The sequence below is a fragment of the Miniopterus schreibersii genome, assembly GCF_964146895.1.
Source record: "Miniopterus schreibersii genome assembly, chromosome: 19".
Taxonomy (NCBI): domain Eukaryota; kingdom Metazoa; phylum Chordata; class Mammalia; order Chiroptera; family Miniopteridae; genus Miniopterus; species Miniopterus schreibersii.
In genome coordinates, this window is record NC_138119.1 from 35,466,009 (window position 1) to 35,491,280 (window position 25,272).

The 25,272-nt window shown below is 45.5% G+C and overlaps 1 protein-coding gene across 4 annotated transcripts; it reads left to right on the forward strand.

Annotated features, from left to right (window-relative positions):
* The first annotated feature begins 28 nt into the window (after positions 1-28).
* On the forward strand, positions 29-25,005 carry GJA5 (gap junction protein alpha 5). 4 transcript variants are annotated; one of them, XR_013997714.1, is made up of 5 exons: positions 29-118; positions 1,531-1,637; positions 22,067-22,976; positions 23,571-23,693; positions 23,905-24,862. XR_013997714.1 is itself a non-coding variant. In XM_081121419.1 (4 exons), the coding sequence occupies exons 3-4, from the start codon at positions 22,103-22,105 to the stop codon at positions 23,591-23,593; spliced, it is 897 nt and encodes a 298-aa protein (XP_080977545.1). In that variant the 5' UTR covers positions 29-118; positions 1,531-1,637; positions 22,067-22,102; the 3' UTR covers positions 23,594-25,005. The 4 variants fall into 4 exon arrangements, 3 of the variants coding, with proteins under 3 accessions (XP_080977545.1, XP_080977546.1, XP_080977544.1); XM_081121419.1 differs by having other exon boundaries at positions 23,571-25,005; XM_081121420.1 differs by lacking the exon at positions 1,531-1,637 and adding an exon at positions 20,186-20,355 and having other exon boundaries at positions 23,571-25,005.
* Positions 25,006-25,272: the final 267 nt, after the last annotated feature.

Sequence of the window (25,272 nt, forward strand, 5' to 3'; positions counted from 1 at the left end):
TTAAAAGGGGGCTGGAAGAGGAACAACTGACAGGCTCGAGAGCAGGAAGAGTGGGCAGTCGGAGGACAGGCGGCCCGAGGACGCAGGAGCCAGCAGAAACTCCAGAGGAGGGAAGGAGGTAAGGTGGACTCGAACCACGACCAAGGCTGCCAGCGATGGAAGGAGCCGAAGAGGGGCCTGGACTTCCAGCTGGGTGGGGCCACAGCTCCCCCCACCTGTGGGCTCGCTTCCCACCGTGTTCCCTGCGGCCAGGTTTGGGCAGGTCAAGGAGGGAGGCTTCCGAAGCCCAGGGAAATGACTTACTTGGTACACGAGGAGCTGTAGGCAGGTGAGTGGAGGGTCCAGGGCGTGAGCCCAGCCCTCGAGGAGCGGCGGTGCTCCAAGGGCATCCAGAAAGGGGTCCGCCGTCCATCTCCAAGCACTTTTGTTAAGATGGAATTGGCCCTTTAAAAAAGCCATCATTGTTTTACGATGCTTCCTCTGGGCTTGGAATCTTTTTTGAAATGCTTTCTGCAACATCTAGGAGAGTGTTTTGATTTTTTTCCCCTAAGGCATGTTGGGTGGTTTAAAAATATTCCCTGCTTAGTTTCCTGCAGAGTATCATGTCCCCAGTGTGCACTGTGAGCAATCTGCCTGCCACTTGCTGTCCCAGGCAAGGCTGGTGAGACCCAGAGAAGAGCCAGGAGAGGCACCCACTGGTCACCTTTCCTCCTGGGTGCAGGCCGCTGGGCTGCAGGTTTCTGTTAGCTCCTTGATCTTTCCTCTGAGCATGTGGCAAAAGAGCCCAGGCCCTGTGGCTGGGAGACCTGGGTTCTGGGGTACTGAGCGACTGTGTGACCTTGGGCACTTCCGAACACTCCCCCTCCTGGGCCTCAGTCTACTCATCTGTAACATGAGGGGCTTGAAGTAGAAAGATCCCTCTGGTTCCATTCAGCAGTGACATTGTACGAGGCTATGACTCCTTGGGCTCAAATACAACTCAGGGTAACTGAAAAAGGACACTTGACACAAGGTGTCCGTATCCTCACTGTACCTTTGCTCAGTGTTTTCTTTACCCCCCTCCCAGCAGGTCGGAGTGGGGGGTTCCCGGGTCCTACTCCTCAGCATCCCGCTGGGCTGTTTCCTGAGCGAGGCCCTGGCACGCTGCCCGATGGGCCTGAGGGAAGGAGGGGCAGTGCGAGGAGCGCTGGAAGGGGAGTCAGGAGACCTGAGAGAAACTCAACGGAAAAGGGACCAAGGCCAGGGTGTGGAGTTGTGGCACTTCCATTTGCCTGGGGAGGTGGGCTCCTGGCTGGGGACACAAGCTGGCATTTAGATGTGTCCCAGCCTGACTTTTATATCAGCAGGCCAAGCAGTCTCCATCTCTCCCATCCACTGCCCCCGGAGTCACAGCCCAGCCCAGACCCCGATTCACTGCTCTCTGGGGACAGGTCTGAACTTTGGCCCTTCCTGCCAGGTTCCCCAGGGCTGCAGAGCTGGCTGGGGCCTGCTCTCCTGGCTGTCCCTCCAAGTGTTTTCCTCTCTCGGCAGCTGCCAGGGAACAGTCCCAGGGACCACAGCATGCATAGCAGAGAATACCCAGGGGTGTGCTTCTGGTTTCCACCCTGGCACCCCCGGACATCCCCTCACCCAGACACGTGAGTTCGGAGAGCCATGGCAGTGACATGATCGCGTCACCTGCTTTGCCATTGCCTCAGGGCCCCAGCCGTGTTCTCACTGGGCTCCTGAACGGGTCTTTGTTCTTGTCTCCGAGCTGTCTCACTCCTGTCACCCCTCCTGGTACTCGGCCATTTGAACTAGGAGAGGTTTCTTAGATTGCCCGTCAACCACTTCTTTGACAAATAAGGAAAAACAAGGCCTGGAAAAGAAAGTGACTTGTTGGAGATGACACAGTGAGTCCGGGACAGTTCCATTGGGGGAACACCCTGCTCTGCTCACTGCACTAGGGCTCTTCTGACTTCTGTCCTTGGCTGTGGTTTCTGAGCCCCTGTCTCTTCCCAGGCCTCCCTGCTTCTCCCATTTAAGCATCTCTACAATCCTCCTTTCTGGCAGAGACACCCACCTGCCCACCTGATCTTCACCATTAATACTGGCTGGGGGGGCACATGCCATGGAAAGTTCTGGGCTCTAGCAGCCAGCAGGCTGCCACAGTGTAGCCTTGCCTCGTGGATACTGGCTGATCCCACCTCTGGACCCAACCAAATAAGACAGGACAGGCAGCCTCCCTCTGTGGATCAGTCAGGACAGGGACCCGAAGACCTGCAGTCCTCAGGGCCACTGCGACACCAGGCCCAGGCTTTGCTCTCTGACCCAAGGAAGGCCTCACCCAGCAGGGATTCCAGCAGCTCTCTGTGTCAACTGGCCCCATCTTAGGCTTAAGGTTGAGCAGACGGAAGCGGGGAGATGCTCCCTTTTCCAGGAAAGCTTCAGGTTTCCTTGAAAAGAAGCTGAATTCCTTTCTCTGGTCAGAAGCTGCTGACTACTGGCAAATGACAGCCTGATGCTACTTTATGGATCAATTGTTTCTGGCATATTAGCAAATGACGGGCCAGAAAAGTTCAGACTTCAACGATCCACTCGCCTTCATAAGGACAGCGAGTTGGGCGGTCTCAGAATCTGAGGTACTGTGACCTTGGGTGACTTAATTAATGTCTCTGTTCTTCAATTTCTTTGTCTGCCAAAGAGTTAGTAAATACCTTCCTCGTGAGGCTCTACGAGAATTAAATAAAATAACGTATTTAATATGGCTATCATATAATAAGTGCCCAATGAACAGCAGAACACTAGGGAGAATCCAGGTCACCTGGTCCTCAGCCCAAGTGTCTGAAAATTGCATTTCATTTGATGCAAAGGCCTCTCTACCATGAAGGCTCGCTGTGACATGTAGTTCACAGGTACTGCTTGGTTTTTATGACCACAGATTTTTTTCTGAGACTACTGTTGCTGACCTTTAAGCTGGGATTTGCCTCTTGGCTTTGCCACTCACTTGCCATACGGGTCACAAATTCTCCAGCTATTCTAACTTAGAGCTAGAAGGGCCTTAACAACCACCCAGCTCACCACTTGGTTTTACACATGAGTGAACTGTGGCTCAAGGAGGGGTAATGTCCTGTCTAGAGTCACACAGAAATAGCTGAAACTGGGAAGAGTCTCTTTTATGAGGCTCTTGTTCACAGAGGACTTCTAGATTTTTCATCAAACCTGGCACCTTCCTTTTACAGAACTTCAGGAGAGGGCAGATGGGGTTGGGGGTTAGGATGCCCTTTCTCCTCAGATCACAGAGTAGAAAACCTCCTATTTCTCTTCCAAGTAGAACTGAACAGTTTCAAACCTTCCACTGTGGGTGTGCCTTCAGATCAGTGCTTAGATTAGTGCCGTGGCCCCTCAGAAGGAGGGAATTGCAGGAAGCACGAATTTTATCATATCCTGGAGCTAAAGAAAAGTTGGGAGGCAGGCTGGACCAATTACAAGAATGAGAGGGGGCTGCTTTGAGTGGGCCCTGCACCTGCCTTCTCCACCCCTGCTCCGGGGATCTTTATACCTTGTGAAATAATCAATTTACAGTTTAATTAATATCCTTCCCATTGCCCGGGTTTTCCTCTCCTCCGCTCACTGGGAGCCCTTGCTGTGTCACTCTAAACAGCCTGCTCTACTGTCAAAGTCTGCAACAAGTTGGCTATTTGGATCATGTTTGAGAGAAGTTTTTACTGGAAATATCAGAAAAGAAAAATAAAGAACTAACATTATTTTAGCTACTATGTGCCAGATACTGTTCTAGGCAATTCCACATATCCACACAGTTTAATATCCATGAGTAAACATTCCCTTTCTTCAGATGAGAGGAAACTGAGAAGTTAAATGACTCGCCTAAGGTCACACAACTAGAGTGATGGAGGCAGGGTTAGAAACCCACTATTCCTTAGGAATCATGAGCCCCCCACTAACTATTTCTGTTTCCTTTGTTCTTGTTATGATTCGACATCAGTAGAACACCAGAGCCTGCTGTTTAGCCAGCCGAGAACCTGGCAGTAGATGCTGCCGCGGCCAAGAGCACTTAATGGCTAAAAAAGGAAATAACTTTCTATATGTGAATTCTGGCCAAATGGTGGCAGATGCTGAAGTCTGGGAATCCTGACCACTGTGGCTGAGGGCCCTGATGTCATCATTAAATCTAGGAACAGCATATGCAAGAGATGGCCAGCCAATAAGCCAGAGGCTAAAAGGAAAAACCCTGGCCTTCTCATGAAAAGGAAGAAAAGCCCTGCTTGGGAGTTAAGAGACTGGGGTCTGGTCACAGGTTTGTCACCAGCTGTCAGTCCTAGTAGCTCTTTGATTTTCTTTACCTTTTATAGACAGAGAAAATGGAGGCTTTGGAGGCGGGCATGCCAGGTTCAAGTACCTTAGGCAGTATTTTCCAGTTGTGTGACTTTGTACAAGCTCCTTAACCTCTGAGCCTCAGTTTTCTCCTCTGTAAAATGGGATAATACTTCTTTCCTAGCAGGGTTAATGTCAGGGTTAGAAAGCACAGTTGTACAGTGCTTCACATGTGGGAAACACTTAACTTAGTGGTATCTGTTATTACTATTACTTTACTACCCTTGACCTGTCTTCTTCTTGTATAAAAATAAAAGGTTGAGTTTTTATTGATCTCTAGATTTTTTCAGCTCTAGTGTACAATGAATCTATGACAAGATGGTGAGATTAATAAGGAAATATAAGCATTTCATAAATATAATTTTCATTAACAACTGTATAGCTACTAATCAACCCTCTTGAGACAATTAATAAAGACCTCTAGGATATTTCATTATAATTGAATATCTCTATTTGCCACCCCCTCCCACACACTCCTTAGAAATATTTTTTCTTCCAATATTTTAAGAAGAAAAAGTACTTACCCTAGCATAATTCTCTTTCTCCACTTTGCCTGCTCCTTTCCACCTCCTTGGCTTTGATACACAACTGTCCGCTCGCAGGGTGTCTCTGAGTGGACCACTCTGTCCTTGCTAGAATAAAATTTAAATTGAGAGAGGCGTTAATTATCTGCCATTGGCTGGAGTAGGAGGGAAACGAAAGTGATGCTTCGTCTCAGCCATCTGTCTCTCCTTTTCTCTCATCTCTGTCTCCCTCTCCCCTCCGTAGTGATCAGGGCTCAGAGGTACAGGCTCCCGGGGGACTTCTAATTCTGAGGAAGCTGTTCCAGGTCCCCCAACGCAATAGCTGTAGCTGTTTCATTTACCCCGCTGTTTCCCCTGGGTCTGAAGTAGCTGCCCTAAACCCAAATCAGGCAAAGGAAGGAAACGCTGAATGTGAGAATTACCCCACCCGCTTACAAATCAGCGCCCCCTGGAACTGACCTCACGAGCATCCCCGAGGCAGTCATCCCAGGTGAAAGCGGCTAGCCTCTGACTGGAAAGGATTTTCAAGAAAGGAGCTTTAGGTGATTTAGAGAGTCTAGCACAGTTTTAAGGCAGGGACATTGTTGCCAGATTAGACAAGAGCTGGGTTTGACGCCAGTTCCCTGCTTAACAGCAGTGTGACCTTGCTCAAGTCACCCTCTTTGAGCCCTCTGAAAAGGGGACAGGGATAGTCTCTACTTCCTCATGGTTTTGTGAGAATCAAATGAGAGAAAAATATATAAAGAAACTTTCATGTGCCTAATACGTAAAAAGGACTCAATAAGTGTCAGTTTATTTTATTATGATGATTATTACCTAGATTCAAATTCTCTCTTTGTGTAACTCTGGGTAAACTAGAAAACAGAGCTGAGGATCTCCAAGGACAATGAAGACCCCTGGGGTAGCTGAGGACCAAGCCCACTTTCTCGTGCAATTCTCCCTGTATATCCACTTTAGGGAGAAACTACTGGAATGAGGAGAAATCAGAAAAATGTACATTAATGATTTAAGTGCAGAAGAGTTCTGAGATGACAGTTCTATTTGGCACTTTATAAAGCCACCTTTGATGTCTGGCATAGCTTAGCAGCTCAATAAACACTTTCTGAATGAAACTGCACCGACGGGCATCCTTTACGTGAGGTTCTGTGAGTCTTTTTTACAACGGAACTCTCTTAATTGGGAAGCAAGTCAGCACCGCCCCGGGACACATTCCACTGTGTGGTGAACAGGGTGACACTGCGGGGCCAGGGGACTGCTATTATGACTGAATAACAACCTTTACTGAGAACCGAGATCTGTTAGATACTGTCCAGAACATGTGTCATTGTCTAGAATTAGACTAGGCTCCGTGGAGTAGTCTTAAAGTGTAATTTAGACAAACTTGGGTGAGCTCCCCAGGGACCTGGGGGAGGCAGGGGAGGACCAGTGCATGCTGAGGGAGCCTCTGCTCCAGGCACAGCCGGTCCTGCTCAGACCAGCAGGGGCTCTCTCTGGCGCTGACTCGATGTCCTGGCACCATAGTCAATTTGGAGAGGCTCCTAGGCCACCTTCCCAGAGAGGCTCCTCTGCTCTCATTAGGTGTTTGAGTGACCCGAACACTGTCATTCACTAATTGTTGCTGGTTTTTAAAAGTGCATGAGTCAGCTATCAGGTGTAAGGCTGACTCATAAGGGGGATTTCGGGAGGCTGCAATGAAGAGCAAACGTGGGGCTTGTCTTGAAGATCAGGGCTGAGCTGGAGAAGGTGATGCACAGCCAGTAGAGCAAATAATTCACTTTGTAAAACTGAACTGAATTATTCTTTTTCTCAGTCCCCTCAGCACCCCACCCAGTGCTGGTCACATCAAAGGAGCATCGTAAATACTGGCTTGACTGCGTAAAAGCTGGCCCAGGCCTTACCGCTAAAGGCACAGCCCTGACTCAAACCACTCACTGCCAGGGTGAGCAGAGCTTCTGAAGTTCCAAAGGGGGAGACCCAAGAGTTGACGGGCTCTGTCCTCAAAGGGAAGATGGAGGGAAACTTTCTGGTGCACAGACTTGATCAGAAACTGTGGAGTGAAATCTTGGATATGCCCTATTAGTCTTTGTTTCTTTGAGTCTTATCTTCTCTACACGTCTCCTCCTTTGCAAAGCAGAGGCAATAAGCACCATCCCACAGTGGTTATGAGGATTCCTCATTCAACGATAAACACCGAGTCCATATGTCCTGAAAGTATTCAGTCTTAAACAGAACAAATATGGTTCCACCCTCTTGGAGTCAAGAAGAGAATGTAGGAGAAGCACATTTTGACTGGATAAGGTTTTACTTTTTAATCACTGGATTTAAGAAGGAAGGTTTGAGCCTTCCTAGGATCACTTGCAAACTTACTACTAGACCAAATATTTTTTTTTCAGTCATTAAAAAAAAACATTTATTATATAACTAGTGATAGAATCTAATGCAATAAATATACAAAATAGAAGACAGGGCTTTGGACTTTGAGAAGTCTACTACCAGTTTGCGGGGGAAAGCTTTTAAATCTTTGAGGGCAGAAATCATGCCTGGTTTTATGAATTTTACAGCTATCATTGAGCACTTAATATGTGCCAGGCCTTGAACTTCTGAGGTATTATTTTCAGTACCCAGAACAGTGATAGGCACATACCCTGTGTGCCTTGCAAATTGTACTTCGAAAAAGTACTTGCGAATTGGCTGATAGGTGGGGAACGTTCGGAGTGGAGCAAGCGTAAGGCGGCATGTAACTCAGCGCGAGAATGTACCTGCTGCTAGGTGGGAAGGCAGAGTCTTCAGAGTTCGGGGGGCGTCCGAGGGCTGAGGTGAATTTGAGAAGACTTCACCATTGTCTACTTAGATGTGTGGGATCGGGGGAAGAGGTCCTGACTGGGTTTATGTTTATCTGGGTTGCTCTAAATTGATTTTCCTAGGAAACATTGGCCGCCTAAGGAGGCAATAGTGCCAACCTAAGGAGGAGCACCGAGCTGGAAATGCAGATGCCTGAATTTTATTTCTAGCCACATAATACATGAAGTCAGGTTCTAAAATGATTCATGCTCACTATACACAAAAGCCTTCCGTTGGCCTTTTCCGTCTTATCCAAGCACCATGTCCTGTTGCCAAACAAGTCCCCTGGTGATTCCTCCAAAATTTTTGCTTTGTCTCAGGATATGACACACTGAAAGGGTGTTGAACGTTTTGGAGTGAAGAACCTCCCGAGTTGGGATGCTCTTGTCTAGTCTCTAGGGACCATCATTTTTGCCTTGGGGATTTCAGAACTTGTATCAGTTGCAAGGGGCTCTAGAATTCAGTGATCAGAGAGCTCTTTGCAAGGCCCTGATCTAAGGAGGCTGTCCTCCACCCCTAAACTGGAGCCAGCCTCCTGCCATATATTCCTATAGTGACCTGTGCTTCCTTAATATTAACACATCATGTTTTATTGCAATTATGTGTTTAATTTCTCCCCTTAATGAAGGGAAGTAAGAGCAGTTAAGCTGAGAAAAGGTAGGGAGTCCTTGTTTGTTGTTGTTGTTACTTATTCGTTTATTTATTTAAATTTAATTTTATTGTTAAGATGCCCCCCTTTTCCTCATTAACCCCCTCCACCCGGAACCCCCCCCAGGCCTCCACCACACTATTGTCCGTGTCCATGGGCTATGCATGAGTGCCTGCAAGCTCTTTGGTTAATCTTCCGGCCCCACCCCTTCCCTCTGGGACCCCTCAGCCTGCTCCATGCTTCTATGTTTCTGGATCTCTTTTGTTCATCAGTTTATTTCGTTCATTACATTGCACATATGAGTGAGATCATGTGATACTTGTCTTTCTCTGCCTGCCTTATTTCGCTCAGCATAACACTCTCCAGGTCCCTCCGTGCTGTCCCCAAGGGCACGAGATCCATTTCACAGCTGTGTAGTATCCCACGGTGTGAATGTCCCACAGCTTTCCATCCCCTCGTCTGCTGATGGGCACTGGGCTGCTTCCAGAGCTTAGCTATTGGAAATAAGGCTGCTATGAACATAGGGGGCATGTATCCTTTCTGAAGGGCGTTTCGGGTTTCTAGGATATATTCCTAGAAGGGGGATCACTGGGTCAAACAGCAGCTCCATTTAAAAATTTTTGAGGAACCACCATATTGTTTTCCATAGTGGCTGCACCCGTTGCAGTGTAGGAGGGTCCCCTTTCTCCACACCCTCGCCAGCACGTCATTTGTTGTTTGTTGATTTGTTGATGGGGCCATTCTGGCAGGTGTGAGATGATACTTCATTGTCATTTTAATTTGCATCTCTCTGATGATTAGCGACATTGAGCATTTTCTCATATGCCTCTTGGCCATCTGTATGTCCTCTTTGGAGAAGTGACTATTTAGGTCCTGGGTCCATTTTTAATTGGATTATTTATCTTCCTTTTTTAAAGTTGTATGAGTTCCTTATATATTTTAGATATTAACCCTTTATCAGATGCATCTTTGGCAAATATGTTCTCCCATACAGTGGGTTCCCTTTTTATTTTGTTGATGGTTTCTTTTGCTGTGCAGAAGGTTTTGATTTTCATGTAGTAACATCTGTTTATTTTCTCCTTTGTTCCCCTTGCCCTAGGAGATGTGTCAGCAAACATATTGCTATGAGAGATGTCTGAGATTTTGCTGCCTACGTTTTCTTCTAGGATTTTTATGGTTTCACGACTAACATTTAAGTCTTTTATCCATTTTGAGTTTATTCTTGTGTATGGTGTAAATTGGTGGTCTAGCTTCATTTTTTTGCATGTATCTGTCCAATTTTCACAGCACCATTTACTGAAGAGACTGTCTTTACTCCATTGCATGCTCTTGCCTCCTTTGTCAAATATTAATTGACCATAATGGCTTAGGTCAATTTCTGCTTTCTCTGTTCTGTTCCATTGATCTATATGCCTGTTCTTGTGCCAGTATCAAGCTGTTTTGATTACAGTAGCTTTGTAGTACAATTTTATATTTGGCATTCTGATCCCTCTTACTTTGTTCATCTTTCTCAAGATTGCTGCAGCTATTTAGGGTCTTTTTTTGGTTCCATATAAGTTTTTGGAATATTTGTTCTGGATCTGTGAAATATACCATTGGCATTTTAATAAGGATTGCATTGAATTTATAGATTGCTTTGGGTTATGGGCATTTCAATGGTGTTAATTCTTCCAACCCATGAAAACAGAATATGCTTCCACTTGTTTGTATCTTCCTCCATTTCTTTTTTCAAAGTCCTGTAGTTTTCTGAATACAGGTCTTTTACCTTCTTGGTTAAGTTTATCCTAAGGTATTTTATATTTTTATTGTTGCAATGGTAAGTGGGATTACGTTTTTATTTTCTCTTTCTGAGAGTTCATTATTGGTGTATAAAAATGCCATTGAGCCTGGCCGGGCGTGGCTCAGCGGTTGAGCGTAGGCCTAGAATCCAGGGGATCGTGGTTCGATTCCTGGTCAGGGCATATGCCCGGGTTGCGGCTGGATCCCTACTCGGGGGCGTGCAGGAGGCAGCCGATCAATGACTCTCTCATCATTAATGTTTCTATCTCTCGCTCTCCCTCTCCCTTCCTCTCTCTGAAATCAATAAAGATATATTTTTTTAAAAAAATGCCATTGATTTCTGGATGCTAATTTGTATCTTGCTACTTTGCCGAATTCGTTTTTTTTAATTAATTATTTTTTATTGTTCAAAATATTACAGATGTCCCCTTTTCTCCTCATTGACCCATTCCACCCTGCCCCACCCACCTCCCCAGTTCCTCACCACACCATTGTCTATGTCCTTGGGTTACGCACATATGCATATAAGTTCTTTGGTAAATTTCTCCCACTCCACCCACCCGCCCTCCTCCTTCCCTCTGACATTTGTCAGTTTGATCTATGCTTCCATGTCATTGAATCGACTCTGTTCATCAGTTTATTAAGTTCCTTAGATTCCACATACAAGTGAGATCATGTGATGTTTGTCTTTCTCTGGCTTATTTTGCTTAGCATAATATTCTCCAGGTCCATCCATACTGCCCCAAAGGGTATGAGATCCTTCTTCTTTACAGCTGCATAGTGCTCCATGGTAGAAATGTCCCACAGTTTTTTTTATCCACTCATCTACTGGTGGGCACTTGGGCTGTTTCCAGATCTTGGGTCAATTTCTGGGTTCTCTGTATTGTTCCATTGGTCTATATGTCTGTTGTATCAATACCAGGCTGTTTTGATTACAATGGCTTTTTAGTACAGTTTGATATCTGGTAAAGTGATCCCCTCTGCTCTGTTCTTCTTTCTCAAGATGGCTGCTGCTATTTGGGGTCTTTTTTGGTTCCATATAAATTTTTGGAATATTTGTTCTAGCTCTGTGAAATATGCTGTTGGTATTTTAATAGGAATTGCATTGAATCTATAAATTGCTTTAGGTAGTATGGACATTTTAATGATATTAATTCTTCCAATACATGAGCATGGTATATTCTTCCATTTGTTTATATCTTCCTTTATTTCTTTTTTCAGTGACCTGTAGTTTTCCAAGTACAGGTCTTTTACAACCTTGGTTAAGTTTATTCCTAGGTATCTTATTTTTTTGTATCCAAATACCTTGCCAAATTCGTTTATCAAATCTAGTAGTACTTTGATGGAGTCTTTAGTGTTTTCTATGTACAATATCATGTCATCTGCCAATAATGACAGTTTTACTTCCTCTTTTCCAATTTGGATACATTTTATGTTTTCTTCTTGTCTGATCACTGTTACTAGGACTTCCAGTACCATGTTGAATAAGAGTGGTGAAAGTGGACAACCCTGTCTTGTTCCTGTTTTTAAGGGAAATGATTTTAGTTTTTGCCCATTGAGTATGATGTTGGCTATAGGTCTGTCATATATGGCCTTTATTATGTTGAGGTATGTTCCCTTAGTCCCACTTTGCTGAGAGTTTGATCAGAAATGGGTGCTGGATTTTGACAAATGCTTTTCTTGCATCTATTGATATGATCATATGATTTCTGTCCTTCATTTTGTTTATGTGTTGTATCACATTTATTGATTTGCAGATTTTATACCAGCCTTGCACCCCTGGAATAAATCCCACTTGGTTGTGGTGTATGATCTTTTTAATGTATTGCTGGATCCGGTTTGCTAGTATTTTGTTCAGGATTTTAACATCTATGTTCATCAGGGATGTTGGCCTGTAATTCTCTTTCTTTGCAGTGTCTTTATCTGGTTTTGGGATTAGAATAATGCTGGCCTCATAGAAAGAGTTTGGAAGTTTTCCCTCCTCTTGAATTTTCTAGAATGGTTTGAGGAGAATAGGTGTTAATTCTTCTTTGAATGTTTGGTAGAACTTGCCTGTAAATCCACCTGGCCCAAGACTTTTGTTTGCAGGGAGTTTTTTTATTACTGCTTCAATTTCATTAGTTGTTATCAGCCTATTCGTGTTTTCTGCCTCTTCCTGATTCAGCTTTAGAATATTGTATGCTTCTAGAAATTTGTCCATTTCACTCATGTTGTTCAGTTCGTTGGCATATAGTTGCTCATAGTACTTTCTTACGATCCTTTGTATTTCTGTTGGGTTGGTTGTATATCGCCTCTTTCATTTTTGATTTCATTTATTTGGGTCCTCTTTGTTTCCTGATGAGTCTGGCTAACGGTGCATCAATCTTATTTATCTTTTTAAAAACCAGCTCTTGGTCTAATTGATTTTTTGTATTTTTTTTTAGTCTCTATGTCATTAATTTCTGCTCTGATATTTATTATTTCTTTCCTTCTAATTCCTAGGGCCCTTTTTTGCTGTCCTCATTCTAGTTCTTTTAGTTGTTGTATGAGATGGTTTGTAGAGCTTTTTCTTGTTTCTTGAGATAGGCTTGTACTGCTATGAACTTTTCTCTCAGGACTGCTTTCGCTGTGTCCCATAGATTTTGAGTTTTTGTCTGTTCATTTTCATTTTTTTCTAGGAAGTGTTTGATGTCTTCCTTGATCTCATTGGTAACCCATTCATTGTTTAATAATATGCTATTTAGCCTCCATGTGTTTGAATGTTTTTGAGTTTTTTTTATAGTGGTTGATGTCTAGTTTCATGGCATTGTGATCTGAGAAGATGCTTGATATGATTTCAATCTTTTTGAATTTGTAGAGCCTTGCCTTGTGTCCAAACATGTGGTCTATTTTTGATAATATTTCATGTGCACTTGAGAAGAATGTGTATTCTGGTGCTTTGGGATAAAATGTTCTGTAAATGTCAATTAAATCCATTAGATCTAGTGTGTCATTTAAGGTCTGTTTCCCTGTTGTTATTTATCTTGATGACTGGTCCAGTGATGACAGTGGGGTGTTAAAGTCCCCCACTTTGATTGTATTGCTGTAGATCTCCCCCTCAAAGTCCACCAAGAAATTTTTTATATATTTAGGTGCTCCTAGATTGGGAGCATATATATTTATAAGAGTTATCTCCTCTTGTTGGATTGATCCCTTTAGTATTATGTAGTGACCATCTTTGTCTCTTGTTATGGTCTTTATTTTGAAGTCTATTTTGTCAGAAATAAGTATTGCTACTCCAGCTTTTTTTTTCCTTTCCATTTGCATGGAATTTTTTTTTTTTTCCATCCCTTCACTTTTAGCTTGTGTGAATCTTCTCCCTTGTTTTTCTCATTAAGTTCCTTGAACATCTTTATAATCAATACTCTGAACTCTGTTTCCGATAGCTTGCTTAGCTCCATCTCATCAAAGGCTTTTTCTGGTGATTTTTCCTTTTCTTTAATTTGAGGGTTGTTTCTTTATCTCCCCATTTTGGTGGCTCTTAGTGTTTGTATCTATATACTAAATATATTTGTTGTCTCACAGTCTTATGGGGAGGGATTTTGTATTGTGAGTCCAGTGGAGCCCAGAGGTGTGTTTTCCTTATACTTCTGAGCTCTTTTCTTTAGGCGTGTCCTTTTTGTGGGTGTCCCTTTTGTGGGTTCTTTGAGTTCTCTTGTTGTGGTTGGATCTAGATTGTTGTTGACCAGTCCTTGGGAGACTCTTCTTTCAGGTTGACTAACTGTGTGTCTCAGCCTCAACCTCGTCATGTGAGCTGTTGTATGGGTGCTGCAAGGCAGGACAATACGCAACTAAACTTCCAGGAAACAAGGGGTATCTTACAAAATATCTTGACAGTCACAATGAAAACAACCCAAGTGAAAATAGAACTGGGAGAGTGAAAGGAAAACACACATTCTAGAGAGAAAAAAATGACTTAAAAAAAAGAGAGAAAGAAAAGTAAAGCTTAGAGAGAGATAATTATATTGTTGTTAATAGTGACAAAAATTTAGAAAAATAATAATAAACTAAAATGTAAAAAATAGAGAAGCTACTGGGAGATAATAGAGGCAGAGAAAAGATTCTGAAAGAAAGGCCAGCAAAAAATTAATGGAGAGAATAAGAATAAGATATTAGTTGAAAATTAAAAATTAAAAATACAATAAAGAGAATCAGAGAAACTAACAATCAAACAAAAAGACAGGAAGACAGAAGGGAGGAAAACAAAAGAAAGAAACAAAGAAGAAGAAAAAAAAAGTTGTGCAATGGATCGAGAGGAGAGAGAGAGATAGAGCCCAGGCAGGGAGGGAGTCCAATAAGAGACTTGGGGGAAACTATAGAGGAAAGCAATAAACTTGTTGGTTATAATGATAAAGTCCCAGCAATTAAGCAGGAATATCAAGAAAGTATTGATAGTAGAAGCAAGGATAAAACAAAACAAAACAAAGAAACAAAACAGAACAGAGAAACAAAACCAAAAATAAGCCGAGCAAAACAAAATTCTTTTATTTAAAAAAGAGGAAAAAATTAATTAAAAATTTAAAAAAGTTTTTTTAAATTATTATAAAATTTAAAAAGAAAAAACAAATTTCTTTTTCTCTTTCTCTTCTTCCTAAGGGAAAAAGAGAAAAACAAACAAACAAACAAAAACAAAACAGTCAATCAGGTGAGTCTTTTCTGGGCAGCTTGTGTTGTCTGAGGGTCACTGTTTTTATGCTGATTTCTCTTCTCCTGGGACGTGCTTGTGTATCAGCCAATGTGAGGAGCCGTCTAGGTTTGGCTCTGGTGTCCTTAGGTAGATGGTTGATATGAGGTTCTCCGTGGGCCACCTCCTCTTGTCAGCTATTTTGCAACCTTGTGGTTGCCTGGTCTTACTCCAGAGTCTTCTGTAGAGTCTTTAGGGGGCAGGGTGGCTAGTGTAGCTCAAGGTATCACTCCCCTTAGAGGTGTTGCTGTTAGGCGCTCACGCTGCAGGAGTTAGTCTCTGCTCCATAGCCAGCTCCTCAGCCCCTACCCTGTCCTCTGATTCTAGTTCCCCAGGCTCTGTCCTGCTGCAGCTTCAGATTGACTTCAGCCTGTTGCCTTTTCTGTGTGGGCCATTTCAGTAGCCTGGGCTCAGTGGGTTCAATTAAAAAACATTCCAGTGAGCTCTTTGCCTGCCCAGCCCCCAGGAGGGGTTTTCAGCTTTTCCTCCAGTTCCCAAACAACAGTCCCTTAGAGTCTATTCTTGTAATGTCCTCTTGTGAGCTGTTCTCCCTTCCCCCTCAGGACTGTGCTCTGTGGGAGTATCTGGGGCCTCAGTGAGCTAGACCAGCCCCTTTCTTATTGGGGGTGGTGCTCTTAGCCTGCAGGAGAAGGGGTGCTCTGCCCCTCCTTTCCCAGATCTGGTTGGTTGGTTGCACAGGGCACACAAATTTTAAACTCTCCACAGTGCAGACATAAATCCCAGCTTTCGGTGGTCTGTGTCTGCCAGTGCATGTCGGGAAGGTGGGAGCCAGTTCAGTGATCAAGAACTCAAAAATGCACAAAGCAACACACAGGCAGAGAGTCCACCCTGCAAGGTCCCACTGCCCCTGGCCAAGGCACCAAGCAGGAGCGGACACAAAGTCAGCCCCACACAGCTCTCCTGCACAGCTGATCTCAGTAAAGCTGGGGCAGCTCCTTGCGCCACTAGCCCAGCACCCCTCAAGGTGGGTCAAAATTCCCAGAATCGCCCCACTGGGAGCTCAGGCGGCTGGAGGAAAACTGCGCCCCACGGGTAGATCCAGTTCCTCTCTATCAGTGGGAAGATTCTCTTCCCCTTCCCAGCACCACACAGATTAAATGCTTTCTGGGGTTCTACACAATGCCTTACAGGAAGGCAGAGGGTCCCTGTATGTGGCTGCTCAGTGCAGACCTCTGGCCCCTTTCTATTAGGAGGACACACACTGTGGGACAGCCTTTCCTATGGTCAGCACCTGGTGTGGAAGACACCTGTCGCGGCCGCCATTAGAAGCTTTATTTCTCTAGGAAGACCATGGTCCCCTCCTTGCAGGCACACTGTACCCCTGTGTCCCTCTGCCCTCCACACGGGGCGCTCCTTCCCTTCTCCTCCACTCCAGGTTTGAGATCTCAGCTTTTGGATGTGAGGCCACACACCTAAAGGGAGGGAGCTTTGTAGCCTCTAACCCTCGGGGCTCAGAGCCCAGCACAGGCTTCAGGAGGGACTCCCTCTTTCTATGCCTCCCCCTCTTACCAGACTCTATGATGTTTCCTCAGTGCTCCCTACTTGAAATATGTCCACTCAGGTATATTTTTCTGTTTTTTCCAAGCTGGTTATGCAGCATTTTAATGGTAAATTGAGTGTGTGGCTGGGAACAAGGGCGCTCTGCTTGTTCTCACAGTGCTGCCATCTTCCCAACCCCTAAATTCGATTATTAAATCTAGTAGTTTTTTGGAACAGTCTTTTGTGTTTTCTATGTACAATATCGTGTCATCTGCAAATAATGACAGGTTTTACACTCACCTTTTCAATTTGGATGCCTTTTTTTTCTTTTTCTCTGCTCATTGTGGCTAAAGCTTCCAGCACTGTGTTGAATAAGAGTGGTGAAAGCAGACATCCTTGTCTTGTTCCTGTTCTTAAGTGAGATGCTTTTAGTTTTGCCCACTGAGTATGATGTTAGCTGTAGGTCTGCCATATATGGCCTTTATTATGTTGAGGTATAATCCCTCTATTCCCACTTGCTGAGAGTTTTTATCAAAAATGGGTGCTGGATTTTTTCAAATCCTTTTTCTGCATCTATTGATAGGATCATGTGATTTCTGTCCTTCATTTTGTTTATGTGATATATCACATTTATTGATTTGTGAATATTGTACCATCTTTGCATCTTTGGGATAAATCCCAGTTGGTCGTGGTGGATGATCTTTTTAACATATGGCTGGATGCAATTTGCTAATATTTTGTTAAGGATTTTGGCATCAATGTTCATCAGGGATATTGGCCTACAATTTTCTTCCTTTGTAGTGTCTTTATCTAATTTTGGAGTTAGGATAATGCTGGTCTCATTAAAAAAAGTTTGGAAGTTTTCCCTCCTCTTGAATTTTTTGGAATAATTTTAGGAGGATAGATGTTAGTTCTTCTTTGAATGTTTGGTAAAACTCCCTGTGAAGCCATCCAGTCCAGGACTTCTGTTTGCTGGGAGTATTTTTAGTACTGCTTCAATTTCATTAGGTGTTATTGGTCTATTCAGAGTAACTGATTCTTCCTGATTGAGTTTGGGAAGATTGCGTATTTTTAGGAATTTGTCCATTTGGCCCAGGTTGTCCAATTTGTTGGTATATAGTTGTTGTTTTATTTTCTTACAATCCTTTGTATTTCTGTGGTGTCAGTTGTTCCTTCACCTCTTTCATTACTAATTTTATTTACTTGAGTTCTCTCTCTTTGTTTCTTGATGAGTCTGGCTAAAGGTTTATCAATATTGTTTAACTTTTTAAAGAACCAAATCTTGGTTTCATTGATCTTTTGTATTGTTTTTTCAGTTTCTATGTCATTTATTTTCATTCTGATCTTTATTATTTCCTTCTTTCTACCTACTCTGAGCCTTTCTTGTTGTTCTCTTTCTAATTCTTTTAGTTGTAGGGTTAGATAGTTTATTAGAGATTTTTCTTGTTTCTTGAGTTAGACCTGTAGTGCTATGAACTTCCCTCTCAGGACTGCTTTGGCTGTGTCCCATAGATTTTGGATTGTTGTGTGCTCATTTTCATTTGTTTCCAGGAATTTTTTTTATGTCTTCCTTGATTTCATTGGTAGCCCATCCACTGTTTAATAATACGCTATTTAGCCTCCATGTATTTGAAAGTTTTTGAGTGTTTTTCTTGTAGTTGATTTCTAGTTTCATGCCATTGTGATATAAGTTGCTTGATATGATTTCAATCTTCTTGAACTTGTAGAGACTTGTTTTGTGTCCTAACATGTGGTCTATCCTAGAGAATGTCCCATGTGCACTTGAGAAGACTATATATTCTGCAGCTTTGGGATGAAATGTTCTGTAGATGTCAATTAAGTCCATCTGATCTAGTGTGTCATTTATGGTCATTGTTTCCTTGTTGATTTTTTGTCTGAAAGATCTATTCAGTGAAGTCAGTAGGGTGTTAAAGTTCCCTACTATGACTGTGTTGCTCTTGATCTCTCCATTAAAGTCTTCCAAGAGTTCTAAAAATATATTTTGGTGCTCCTTTATAGGCTGCATATGTATTATGTAGTTACCTTCTCTTTCTCTTATTATGACCTTCATTTTGAAGTCTATTTTGTCAGCTATGAGTATTGCTACTCCAGGTTTTTTTTCCTTCATTTCCATTTGCATGGAAAAATTTTTCCCATCCTTTCACTCTCATCCTGTGTGAGTCTTTTCTTCTGAGGTGGGTCTCTTGTAGAGAGCATATATATGGGTCATGTTTTCTTACCCATTCAATTACCCTATGTCTTCTAATTGCAGTATTTAATTCATTTACATTTAAGGTTATTATTGATAGGTATTTACTTATTGCCATTTTTATTCTATGGCTATGTTCCTCTCTCTCTATTTCTTCTTCTTACCAGTCCCTTTAACACTTCTTGTAGTGCTGGTTTGGTGGTGATAAACTTCTTTAGCCTCTTTTTATTTTTATTTTTTGGTCTAGGAAGCTCTTTATTTTACCATCTATTTTGAATGATAGCCTTGCTAGATAGAGTAGTCTTGGTGTCAGATCCTTGTTTTGCAGTACCTTGAATACTTCATGCCATTCCCTTCTGGCCTGTAGAGTTTCTGATGAGAAATCAGCTGACAACCTTATGGGAGCTCCTTTGTAGGTAACAGACTGCTTTTCCCTAGCTGCCTTTAAGATTCTCTCTTTGTCTTGAATTTTTGGCATTTTAATTATGATGTGTCTGGGTGTGGGCTTCTTTGGATTTTTCTTGCTTAGGACTCTCTGTACTTCCTGAAGTTATGTGGCTTTTTTCTTCACCAGGTTAGGGAGGTTTTCTGCCATTATGTCTTCAAACAGGTTCTCTCTTTTTTGCTCACTTTATTCTCCTTCTGACAATACTATGATGTGGATATCACTACACATCATGTTGTCTCACAGTTCTCTTCAACTGTCCTGTTTTTAATTGTGTTTTTCTTTTTGGTTCACTGATTGTTTTTTCTCTACCCTGTCTTCTAATTTGCTGATCTGATCCTTGGCTTCCTTTGTTTGTCTTTTTAACTGCTGCATCTTCAATGCCTTTCATGGTGCCTGACATCTGGTAACAACACAATGGACTTATTAAGTAAATGAATGAAAGGGCAGAATGACACTGAAGGTAGAGGGAACATAAGAAGCCAAAATAAAAAGGTGAGAAATTATGAACCATATACAATATTCATGTATAGGTATTGTGTAGCTTTAAATATTGAGTATGTGAAAACAATGGTGGAAAAAGATAGGGTGAGGCTGTGCTGTGGAATGTCTCAAGGGCAAGTTAAAGAATTTGGATTTTATAAGTCATGGGAAGCCAGTGAAGCCTGAAGCTAAAGCAGTGAGATATATTACCATTGTGTTTGATAGAATCTATTCATGGCATAGGCAGCTTCTTTTGCTCCTCCAAACACACTTCCTGCTGAGAAATGGGTAATAATCTATAAAGCACTTAAATTCTATATGCCCAGTAACTCAATGAATATCTAATTTACAAGTTTCTTTGGCTAAGGTTGTGGGAGGTCCAAAGGGATTCAGTGTAGTTGGAAAACTGACTTCAGTCAGGGACCCTTCATATTATAAAACGAGCAGCTGGTACATGGTAACAATTTTAAGTTTCTGTGACCTTGCCTGAATCATTCAGGAAGTCACAAATGAGAGGTATTTTACCCTATTTGCTGCCATCAAGGCCCAGTGGGCTTGCCTCACCCCACCCCTCCTCAGCTAGTTTCTTTTGTTCCCTCCTGAGGAGGCATCATTTCCAATACTGTTTTTCTGATAGTCTTTGATGTTCCTTTTTGTACCTGTGCTTTACTTCTCCCAGGTGGTATTCCTTGGACCACACATGAGGAAGTCAGCAGTGAAGTCTCTTGGCAGACCAAACCAGAGCATCACATTATTTGTCTGGAACTATTTGTTACTTCCTTGAGGACTTGCAAGGAATAGGTGGCAGAGTCAGAAGCTTAAACCATAAGGACATTTATTGCTCATCAAGTAAGAATTCTGGAGGCAAGAGATTCAAGAGTTTCAGAGGTCTCAGAGCACTAACTGCCATTTCTGAGATTCTCTGGGCAACTTGAGACATCTTGGCTCATACAACCCTGTCCATAGGAAGGAGTGGGGGTGAGGAGGACTTCAACGAGGCTCCCTCCATTTACTGAGGGATGGGAAAACATTTCCTAGAGCACTCCCTTCACATTAGACTCTCCACTACCTCACTGACATGAACTAACTGCAGCGGTGACTGAAAAAGTGATATTTGGCCTTTCACCCTACTAATGGGACCCAGGCAAGGAATAGGGTCTCGGTTTGCCACTGGGTAGGAAACAGCAGTGCTTGATACCCCCTCCTTAATTCACTCAACTAAGATTTTCTAAGCACCACTCTAGGCCAGGCTCTGGACCAGGTGATGACACAGAGGAAAAGACAGTCCCTGGCCTCCATGAACCCTGAATGGAAGAACACAGACAGGCAAAGGATTAATAAACAAGATGGCAAGTGCTAGAAGAGGAGTGAGTGTTCCCAGGGCCACCAGGGGAACTGAAGAGGCTCAGCTTGAGAGAGCAGAGAAGGCTGGAAGAAGCCATGACTGGGTTAATTTTGAAGGGTAAATAGGATTCATCTAGGGGTGAGAGGGTCTGTAGGAGGTGGTTTGGCAGAGGAGATCTGGGAATTTTCCAGACTTGGTGTGGCTAGATAAAGGGAACTAAAGGGGACAGGCAAGAAATGAGGCTGCAAAAGCAGACAAGGGCCTAATGAGAGAAGGTTTTGTATGGGGCATAGAGGATTGGGGGAATTTAGTCTGGATGTGAGGGCGAGCAGGTATGGGGGGGGTACCTTCTGTATGTATTCAGAAGGCCAAGCCAAGCTGTACAGCTAGTGGCCCTGAGGTACAGGAGATCCACATTGCCAGCTGCTTACCGGCTGGGGGAACCTGAGCACTCATCTTGATACCTTTAGCTGGTGTGACGGAAGGCTTTCTGTTTGCTGCCTCCAGTAGAGCTGGTCCATGCTGGATGGTTCTGATTATTAGGGAATGCTTCCTGAGGGGCCAAATTTGCCACTCACTCTTTCCTTCTCCACTTAGTTGTCCTCTGGAGACATAACATTTTTGTTTTCCACCTAACAGCCATTCAAACAGGTGGGGCATCTGTGGTATGATTCAACATATCACATACCCTTTCATTTAATCCTCAGGACCCCCTGGTGGAGCTCTTCCCATCCCCATTTTACAGGCAGGGGAACTGACTCAGCGGGTTTCTGCCCAGTCGCATTTGCCGATTTGCAGATTCCAGGGCTGCATGCTTCCCACTACCTCAGTGTTTCTCCTGGTGTGGTCCGTGGTCACATTGCCTCAGAACCACCTGGTCTGCTTATTGCAAATCCAGAACCGGGGGCTGGGGGGGGGGGAGGTTCACTCCAGACCGACTGAAGTGGAATGTCCGGGGTAAGGGCACAGAATCCACATTGTAACACGCATCTCGGTTAATTTCTAGACCCATTAAAGTGTGGGAGCCGTGCTCTAAGCTTGCTAATATAACCGCTTTTAATCTTCTCTGTCTTTGTATTTTTGCTGGGGGTAGGGAGGGAAAGGGAGCTTTCCGGGCGAATCTGACCTCCTAGTTGCACTGGTGCGAGTCGGTGGGATCCCGGGCGCGCCGGCCGTTCCGCCCTGTGCAGAAGCACCCCTCTCCCCTCCCCCCAGGCAGGAGCCTTGATGCCTGTGCCCCGCTGAGCCACGATGGGCGACTGGAGCTTCCTGGGGCAGCTCCTGGAGGAGGTGCACAAGCACTCCACGGTGATCGGCAAGGTCTGGCTCACGGTGCTCTTCATCTTCCGCATGCTGGTGCTGGGCGCGGCCGCCGAGTCCTCCTGGGGCGACGAGCAGGCGGACTTCCAGTGCGACACGATTCAGCCGGGCTGCGAGAACGTCTGCTACGACCAGGCCTTCCCCATCTCGCACATCCGCTACTGGGTGCTGCAGATCATCTTCGTGTCCACGCCGTCGCTGGTGTACCTGGGCCACGCGGTGCACCACGTGCGCGTGCAGGAGAAGCGGCGGCTGCGCGCGGCCGAGGCGGCGCCGGGCGCGCCGAAGGCGGAGCTGCGCGCCTGGGAGGACGCCAACGGGAAGATCCTGCTGCAGGGCACGCTGCTCAACACCTACGTGTGCAGCATCCTCATCCGCACGGCGCTGGAGGTGGCCTTCACCGCGGGCCAGTACCTGCTCTACGGCGTCTTCCTGGACGCCCTGCACGTCTGCCGCAGGAGCCCCTGCCCGCACCCCGTCAACTGCTACGTGTCCCGGCCCACGGAGAAGAACATCTTCATCGTCTTCATGCTGGTGGTGGCCGGGCTGTCCCTGCTGCTCAGCCTGCTCGAGCTCTACCACCTGGCCTGGAAGAAGGTGCGGCGGCGAGGCGCCGGCGCCCGCGCCCAGGGCTGCGCGCCGGCCGGCAGGTGCTTCCACCCCTTCGGCGACAAGATGACCTCCCAGTACAGCACGGACGGGCTGGCCATCGAGCTGGCGCAAGGCCAGGAGCAGACCCCCGGGGAGGGTTGCGTTCACACCGCGTATGCCCAGAAGCCCGCGGCGCCCGACGGAGCCCCCGCAGGTAACCGCCTCCCCGATGGCTACGAGAGGGACCAGCGCCGACTCAGCAAGGCCAGCAGCAAGGCCCGCAGCCGGGCCAGGTCGGATGACCTGTCGGTGTGACCCTCCAGTGTGGGGGAGCCAGGACCAGGTGGGAGCAAAGGAGGCTCAGAGAAGGAGACTGTGGCCCTGCTGACCCGCCTCCCGCCCCGTCACCGCTCTGCTCCTTTTGGGCCCCGGTGCGTCGCTCGTGTATTCCGCAGGCGGGGGCGGGGCGCCGCCAGGGCTGTGAGAGGCCTGTGCGCCCAGGCCCTGCCTCCGGCCCGCCCTCGTCCCAGTGCACCCAGTGCACCCAGAAGGCTCAGATTACTCACCAACAGGGTAGCGTTTGGGGGGGGGGGGAGCCACGGCACAACCTGGCCTGGGAGGGGTAGCCGGAGGGGTAGGCTAGTTCTCTATACACCAGCCACATACCAGATGGGTTCTCCAAGTCTCTATGGCTTCTGTGACCTCATTACCCTTCCTCCTGCAAGGAAGACCCCAAAGTTCCCAGCCAGTAAAGAGCATGACTGGAGGAACTTGCATTAGATGTGCTGTAAATCTCTTGTTTCCACAGGCCAGACCTTGGAGGGGTGGTGAGGTGGCCTTGGGCTGCCCTCAGCGGCCGCTCCCTACATCCAGTCTTACTTAAAAAGAGGTCCTTGGAACTTGACCAGCAGCCTCAGCTTTACAAGCCTGGGTATGTACGTCTGGCGAGTGTCCCGCCTTGGTGATGCTGCAGCTTTTCCTCTGCCGGGTGGGCAGGCAGCCGGGGAGTGCAGGCTCTCCCGGGAGCCACTGTGCACAGGCCTCGCTGGAACTCCTGCCACCGCCTGTCATCCTGTAGCTCTTTACAGTCCGCCCGATGATAGAAACCATCCCTTCCCCTCCTCCCTTGGCTTTTCACCCAGTGCTCCCCTAAAAACCTTATCAACCGGGATACTCAAGAAGCCATCGTCCTCTCTCAGATCCTGACCAGATCACCAGCCACAGAGGCAAGTGGAATTTCCCCAGGTCTTATTAAAACAAAGAAAACATTGTGCTTCTCAGATTCCCCTTGGGGAAAAAATAATTCTGCTGTGAAGATGAAAATTAAAAGAGGAGAGAAAATACTGGAAAACTGTTTTTCCCCTCCTATTTATTTCCCTTAGTGACTGCCAACTTAGAGTGCCGAGAGGAGGTATGATGACCGCTGTGGAGGCCCCCGATGTCGCTCTCCCTGGAAGGTTTAGTGGGGGCATAGACGTATAGGGCAGTCTCCAGCTAGCTCGGCAAGGTTCTCAGTCAAGAGCACAGAGATTCCTGTGTCTCCCTGGTGCTCCTACTGAGCCTGCCAGGTGGAGACCAGAAAAGCCCTGCCGTGCCCAGGGGCTGGCCTGGTTTCTCTGCTCGGTCCGTCCCTAATGAGTTGCCATTTTGGATGAAGGTGAAGGATGCTCAGAATTGGATACTGAGATGTATAGGAAAATGGTCACTTTTAAAAGTACGTGTGTGTGTGACATGTGCCCGCTGATAGGGTGGGTGACGCGAAAGGCGGCCTGAGGAACAAGGAAAGGAAACCTTGGAGAAGCTCGTGTCATTCTGCCCGGCCCTCCAGATGCCTTACAGAGGGCTGAGCCTCGCCGTTTGCAGCCATCAGCCTAAATGGATCAGCATAAAGGTTGGGACAGAGGAGGGTGAAGTCTCCGAAGGAGGCTGAGCCTCTAGCCCACCTGCCCGTCTTCCAGCCCCTCTGCTGATATTTGGACGTTATTGGTGGGTGGAGAGGACGATGGTGGAGAGGTGGAGGGACCTGACTGGGACACCTTTTTATCTCTTGTCTGGCACTGGCATTAAGACTCTCCAAAATAAAACAAAACAAAGACTCTCCTTCCATCTCTGAAATCTGCTTGTCTTGTGAAATGAGTGTTCTTGAATTAGAAATGCTACGAGATCAGTTTTTGATGATGGGGCTTTCAGGAAAAAGAAAATACTTTGTGTAGTCTGTCTTAATAAAGTCTGGCCCTGCCTTTATCTCTCCTTGTGTCTCTTCCCTACTGTGACTACAAGAGAAGGATGGCAGACATGGGGGGGGGCACTTGGACCCTACTCATCAGTCAGTCAGTAAGCAAAGAGCTTTAGAGTCAGACACGCAAGGGCTAACCCCCCAGCTGCTGCTTTACAGCTGCATTCCAGCAAGCTGCCAAATCTCTGAGCCTTGGTTTCCCCATCTGTAAACTGAAGTTAGTAATAGCTACCTCATAGGGTTGTCAAGTGAGAAACTGTTTATAAAGAATTCA

Bases quoted from the DNA above. Each gene is read 5' to 3' on its own strand.
- GJA5 (XM_081121419.1), top strand. From the start codon at position 22,103: ATGGGCGACTGGAGCTTCCTGGGGCAGCTCCTGGAGGAGGTGCACAAG. The intron at 22,977-23,570 runs GTAACCGCCTCC...TTGTTTCCACAG, and splicing joins GCCCGACGGAGCCCCCGCAG to GCCAGACCTTGGAGGGGTGG.